The 7,052-nt window shown below is 35.8% G+C and overlaps 1 protein-coding gene across 1 annotated transcript; it reads left to right on the top strand.

Annotated features, from left to right (window-relative positions):
• Positions 1-5,141: 5,141 nt before the first annotated feature.
• LOC135794441 (Cdc20/fizzy protein cortex) lies at positions 5,142-6,983 on the top strand. Its single transcript, XM_065305729.1, has 7 exons — positions 5,142-5,447; positions 5,504-5,691; positions 5,749-5,995; positions 6,051-6,327; positions 6,388-6,552; positions 6,614-6,755; positions 6,808-6,983. Exons 1-7 carry the CDS (start codon positions 5,299-5,301, stop codon positions 6,942-6,944), a joined length of 1,305 nt encoding a protein of 434 aa, XP_065161801.1. The 5' UTR covers positions 5,142-5,298; the 3' UTR covers positions 6,945-6,983.
• The last annotated feature ends 69 nt before the right edge of the window (positions 6,984-7,052 follow it).

The raw sequence follows: 7,052 nt of genomic DNA, 5'->3' as shown, positions 1-7,052 counted from the left end.
AAATGATGTTAATGAACTCCATCTGCTGTCAATAACAATTATTGCTTTGGTTAGCGAAATATTAGTAACGGGGTTACTTTCCTTATTTATTTTGATATCTGCTGCACTAGATATGTATATATCTATGGTTCAGTCGGTCGTGCGCTGCGGTGCGGAGAGCACGTTTTCTATTCATTAGCCGACCTTCCTGGCACCTTTCGTGTTTCTTAAGTTAAGTATTTAGTTATAACAAGCAAGTGAGTTGTACAGCTAATCGATTATCGTGAGTGGAATCTATCATTGAGAAGCTTTACCCCTTGTGCTGAGTATGTCGTCAGCCGTCGGATATCTTTCGGTGACATCATATTCCAATTGAATTTATTTAAAACTGTTCCGATCCATTGTTAATTGTGTGAATGTGGGAAGAAAGTTGCTATCGCAAAACAATGAAGTGAGTATAATCAATTTTAAAATTTATTTTTACATTCTTGATTGTAAGGTTTGTAATAAAATACAAATTATATAATTGCGAAGATATTTCTTCATGAATTCCCTTTGTCGTTTTCAGAACGGATTTTAAATATAGATCAGTGCATACGCTTGTGTGTATGATAGTATGTTTACCAGCGCAGTATACAGGTGTTGTTGTTTTTAAATACTCAGTTTTAAATAATATGGCATATAAATTTTATGTGTGCAGCGGGTATAACATAACTAACTTTTGCTTGAATTGTGTTGTTGTTTTTAAAAACATGATTAAAATAGAAACATAAATAGAAGAATCAAATAAGAATAATAAAAACACTCGGTGGTCGAGTGGAGACGTGCACCTGCTGGCATGCTAGCAGACACGGGTCGAATCCCAGGTATAGAAGGCATTTTTCTCAAATATAAAAATATCAGGTGAAATTTGGGTTGCATATATGAATTGCAACGAAATATAAGAGAAGTTGATATACAAATGGAGACAAAATAAGAGAAGTAAGAGAGTAAATGGAGAACGGGAGATCAGAGAAATAGAAGAATGAGAGTAGTAGAGAATAGGAGAAGTAGAAGGAAGAGAACAACAGAGGAGTTGAGTAGAGAAGAGGAGGAGTTAGAAGAAAGAGAACCAGGGGAGGATCAGATTTTTAAATTTTTTGGCACGTGTCGTTAGACAGTCTAAGGTCGATCTCCCAGAGCGCCTCCGGCGCTCTGGTCGATCGCCCACTGCTTCGATGCGTCCATTGCTCCCGGCCCATCCTACAGCTGCGATGTCTCTGCGCTTCATCCCCGAAATTATCAGGCATATCAACAATTTTTATGGTGGGGGATCACCCCCAGAGAGAGGGAACTCCTTATAAGGACAATCCTCATAAGGTCTTGTTCAAATATTTCTAAGTTTTAAGTCGCCTCAAGAGAGGTGACACTTAAAAATATTCTTACAAGTTCTGACCTGTAGCTGAAATGAAAGAAGGAGCACACAAATCACACAGGATACTTTAACAATTTTTATAGTGGGGATCACCCCTGAGAGAGGGAACTCTCTTAGAGACCTGTTCCTGAAATGATAGAAGGGGTACACAAATCAAAGAAGTCAATATATCTTACTATTTCTTTATTAACAATAGAATACAAGTTTGGACTTTACAAGTCAACAGAATACCTGTCGCCATATTGAAACAGGACTTACGACCTGCTAAGCCGCGCACATATAAGCAAGTACCACTTCGTACAGTTCTACCGGAATAAGGAAATTAGCAAATAGTTCATTTTTTGCTAAGCAAGAAAATTTTATATACAGGGTGTTGTCAAAAGAAAATCTTCTATTTATGAAGAAAATCACCCCAAAACAAAAAAGATTGCTCATTTTTCGCCGAGATCAAAGGAAAAATTATATACAGGGTGATACAAAAAAGAAAAATATATAAGTTCTATTACCTGTTTCCACCTAGATATCCAGGAGAGGTGATAGGTGCGGGGGTAGAACAAAATAAACAATACAATTATTAATAATTATAATTTCTACTTTTAAAGAAATACTAAATCATGGTCTCTTAAACCTAGAAACTAGCAAACAAGCCGATTACAAACAGAAACAAGATACAAAGGCAATAATCAGACACGATAAACGGAACCTAACGGAAGCGAATAGGCAGCCGACGGAACGCGATAATATTGCACTACTTTCATTACATCGTGGATTAAATCCGACCATTTTCCGAGCTCCTACTAATTTCACTGAACGTTTTTCCTCGCGATGTCTCAGAACTATACACCGCACTCGTCGGTTACTTCTAAATCTTATCTTTGCTGACCATTTTAATTCAACTACCGACTTGAAATCACAAGAAACGCGATTAGTCGCCGCGAAAACCGCCGATCAAGTAAACGCGTCTTTACCACGCGGCACCGCATGATCGACTAAGTAAGAAATAGAACAAACACTGCTGAGCGAACCGGACGCGCTGCAACGCGATAACAAAAAGTTGTTTATGCACATACACCGACAAGTATGAAGAGTGAGAACTATAAACTATTCATGTTGTGGGTGCAGTCCAATGCAATGAAAACATTGTATATTGTGAACGTACTCTCTTATTGGTATAAACAATATATCCTAATATCCAGTCAATATGCAGTCAATATGAAAAGGCAGTCACGGAGATAATCTGGTGAAAAATCACAAATCAAAAGAAGGAAGTGGAAGTGACTTGCATTCAGTGCACGGTACGAGGGTAGAGGTAAAAGTGACTCCCATTCAGGGCACCGTACGAAGGAAGCGGTAGAAGGGACTTCATTCAGAGCACCGTACGAGGGTAGCGGTAAAAGTGACTCCTATTCAGGGCATCGTACGAAGGAAGCGGTAGAAGTGACTCCCATTCATGGTATCGTACGAAGGAAGCGGTAGAAGTGACTCCCATTCCCTATTAGCAAAGCCAGTCTTCTCATAGTATTGACAGTGCCGGTTTTAGCACCTCCAGCGCCCTGGGCGAGATTTCTACGGCGCCCCCTAACTGAAATTCAGTTGGGACAAATCCAAATACCACGAGCGTGAGCGTCACTCGTGTTTCGCCGCTGGAGCCATGTCAGTGTATACTATCTCTATCTATCTATTTTATTTAAGTTTGCGCGCAACTGGCTTGAACGAAATAGGTGAAAGGGTTAAATTTACGATGCTAATATAATAAACAGCAACGGTGTTTTTGCTTCCACGAAATAAAGATTCGATACCTGCAGGTAAACAAACTTATCTCATGCGCGAAATCGCGTGATCGCACACGGACACGGTGTGCACTCACTACCACCAGCAAGCAATATTTAATGCAAAACCGTGCATCGTAGCGCCATCTAACCTTTGAAAATATTTATCAACTTCAAAACACATTTATCAAATATGCAACAAAAATATGTACGCGGTTGAAACTGAGGAAAAACAAATTCCAAGCGCAACGAGTACCTACTACGGCGCACACACACAACTTTCAATATAACTCGCGTTACGAAATTTTATTGCAATAAATTTTAATTCAGGGAGATACAGAATTAAATTCCGCATCGGGGAAAATGATTTCAAACTTATTGTAACACGGCGTTCGTGTGTTATAACAAACAAAAAAACTACAATTCCTAGCGCAACGAGTACTACGGCGCACACACACAACTTTGAATATAACTCGAGTTACGGAACTTCCTTGCAATAAATTTCAATTCATGGAGATACAGAATTAAATTCCGCATCAGGGAAAATGATTTCGAACTTATTGCAACACCGCGTTCGTGTATTATAACAAAAAACTACAATTTCTAGCGCAACGAGTACTAGTGAGCATACATACAACTATCAATATAACTCGCGTTACAGATTTTGCTAGCAACAAATTTCAATACAGGGAGATACAGAATTAAATTCCGCATGTACAAAAATTATTCCAAACTGACAGTAAGACCTCGTTCGCGTGTTATAATAAAAAAACTACAATTCCTAGCGCAACGAGTACAAGTGCGTATAGACACAATTATCAATATAACTCGCGTTACGGAATTTTTTAGCAACAAATTTCGATACAGAGAGATACAGAATTAAATTCCGCATTTAACAAAATTTACATTCGCGCCGTGATTGACATAGACAGGGTTGGCTTTATTGTGAAGTGTCAGTTACCAGGGTGGTACTTTTAAATTGGATTAATTTTTAAAAATTCGATTATTTAATATTACCAAACAAGGTAGCCTACCTAATCATCTCCCCACCCCCAATATCTATATATATATCGATATCTTCTGAACCAGAAGAGATAGAAAGGAAGAATCGCATATCCTTAATCTACGAAAAATTCTTCACAAAATAAATTTGAGATTCAATTGATTTAAAAAAATATTATAAGAAAAAAACATGCAAATATTGCAGCAGCAAAAAAAGGTTTCTTTATACCAGAAGAATTACGAGGACATACCTTGCCGCAAAATAATTTTATTTGCTTCAGTGTAATCCAGTAAATTGTGAGCATTATAATTATGCACGTTGAAGGAACCATATACACCACGAATAGTACGAAAAGAGTATCCGATGGCCGACGATATATCACTCATAATTTACTTCTGAATATGTTTAATCTGCCCTTAACGAATAAGGCACATCACATGTGCATAGTTGAACAGAGTATTTTGGAATATTACGTAATAACGCGATGAAAAATTGCAACAATTGTTGACAAGCGCGGATCACCTGACGACAAAAATAAGACTAACACTGTAGGTAAGCCAACCGCGTCTACTGAAAACATAGAGACCAGTTGAACGTGATAAGAAAAACTTGTTTGTTTACAAAATAAGAGAAACACACGAAAGCAATTCCTCCTAGTATGCATTGATTTATTTAGTTATTTAGTACTTATTATTTATAATTTATTACATTCTGTACGGTCATGCGTAAAATAGACATTATATTACTGTAATAAAAAAAATTAAATAATATTCATTTGATTCCCGTTCATTACATGCTATGAAACTATGGACATTTTTCATTCAACTATATCATAATAGTAAAATATGTTAATACGTTAAAAAATCAAAAAATAAATTAGTTTATATGAATTACTCTCCTTCATCACCGGTCTAAAGAAAGAATTATATGTTTTGAATTTATTCGATACAATCGAGCTGGATCTATCTACAAATGCATGACCTAGAAACATCTTTTTATGTATTTATCTTCGTCCATTTTACAATTTCAATTTTGAACGAACAGTTTACATATATTACAACCTGCACTTCTAAACCTGTCATATTCAGCAGTTCAGTCTTGAATAATTTTTGTTGGTAAAACCAGAAATAAGAATGTCCAAATTTAATTGCAATAAATATGACCATTATAATTCAAATTGGGACCGACATATTCCAGTACGCTCAAGATTCGATTGCCAAACATGCTATTTTAAATTAAACTTCAGGGGATCAGAGGATGGCAATTCGATTTATACCGACAGGTAAGCAATTACACATGAAAACAAATCAGTATACCTAAATACTAATCCAATTTAAGACTTTTGCAAGAATGTAAACTATGTTCCAACGGAAATGTATTGAAATTTTCACACTTCGAAAGTAAACCACAAGTGACTATTCAATCAAATCCAAATACATGGCCATCAAAGCCGAGAAAGAAAAACGAAATATGTGATAAAGAACCGTATCACATGTGGTACCGAAGAATAAGTTTAGCGCCACGAGGTAACGACAATATAACATACAGAGAAAGTATATAAATTATCATTGTAATTTTGTTAGTATATGATAATCACGTTGATTGGAGCAGCAATGGACCTTTAGCGCTAATAAATGGCTCTGGCTATTTAGAAATCTTTGATCTTGAAGTTAAACAAAGACCTGATAAAATCATTCAATTAAACTACCCGACTAGGTACATAAAATGGAATCACTCCGGTACACTGGTAGCCACGGTGGACAACGTTGACGGCTCATTAACTTTAATTTACAATGGAAAAAATGAAGGAATACTACCTTTCCCCGGACTGTATGTCAAAATATTAATTTACTCGCTACATAAATATATAATGTATAAACTTTAGATGTGCCTGCCCGCCACCGTTTATTTCAGGATATAGATGCAAAATTCAAGCGATAGCATGGAGACGCAATAATACAATACTGACTGGTTGCAATAATGGAACTTTGCGTATTTGGGAAAGGGGCAAAAAAAAGTCATTGATGTATGGAAACGAAGAGATACTAGATATAAAACCATCAATAAATGAACGCTATTATGCAATAGTTCGGAGTTCTATCATTAACATCTTGCAGTGGCCCGACAAAGTATATTGTCAAATTAATGCTTTTACAAAAAAGGTATATACCCAATTAGTGATAATAAAAATGTTGCCTCTATATAACATGTATCCTTTCTAGGCATTAGCATGGCACCCTTGGAAAGATTCTATTGTGTGCTATGCAACATTTACTTCCATTGTTGTCTTAAATGTAGCGACGATGAAGTGGCTGGACAGTCGAAAATTAAAACCATTATCAGTGATACATGCATTAACATGGAATGATTTAACGGGAGAGCTGGTGGTCGGTAAAATAAACCTAATATAATGAAAGAAAATCTGCAATACTGCGTTTAACATTTTAGGTCAGTCTATGCAAACTGGTTGAATTTGTACCACAATATTCAATTTTAATATTCTCAAGTTTGGATAATATTATTCACGAGATATCTAATCGTCCAGCGGCTATTGATTATCTGTTGTGGAGCCCGGATAGATCTGTATTAAGTATGTCAATTTTCTGAACACAAATTTAAAATATTTTAAAATTGGGTTTTAGTGTCTTACGATGAAGACTACAGAATTTGTGTTTGGCGATTCTTTGGAAACAAGAGTACCCGTAAGAAAGTTGTAGAAAATGAGTACAAAAATGTATTGTCGATTCATTATAAGAATTTTGGAAATAGCATTCGCTAAATATATTATTATATGAAAAGTAGTGCAAATTATATTAATAAATTATAAGTATTTTTTACGAAGATAATTTTATTACAAAGTGACTAAATTTGACGTTTTAATGACTCA

This window comes from Atheta coriaria, unplaced genomic scaffold, assembly GCF_025399875.1.
Source record: "Atheta coriaria isolate IRGN ID8LTWV9N9 unplaced genomic scaffold, Caltech_Dcor_3.1 hic_scaffold_6_pilon, whole genome shotgun sequence".
NCBI classification, from domain to species: Eukaryota; Metazoa; Arthropoda; class Insecta; order Coleoptera; family Staphylinidae; genus Dalotia; species Dalotia coriaria.
The sequence above is the reverse complement of the archived record's forward strand: the minus strand, read 5'-3'. Positions and strand labels throughout refer to the sequence as shown.

Bases quoted from the DNA above. Each gene is read 5' to 3' on its own strand.
- LOC135794441 (XM_065305729.1), top strand. From the start codon at position 5,299: ATGTCCAAATTTAATTGCAATAAATATGACCATTATAATTCAAATTGG. The intron at 5,692-5,748 runs GTAACGACAATA...TAATTTTGTTAG, and splicing joins AATAAGTTTAGCGCCACGAG to TATATGATAATCACGTTGAT. The intron at 6,553-6,613 runs GTCGGTAAAATA...TTAACATTTTAG, and splicing joins ATTTAACGGGAGAGCTGGTG to GTCAGTCTATGCAAACTGGT.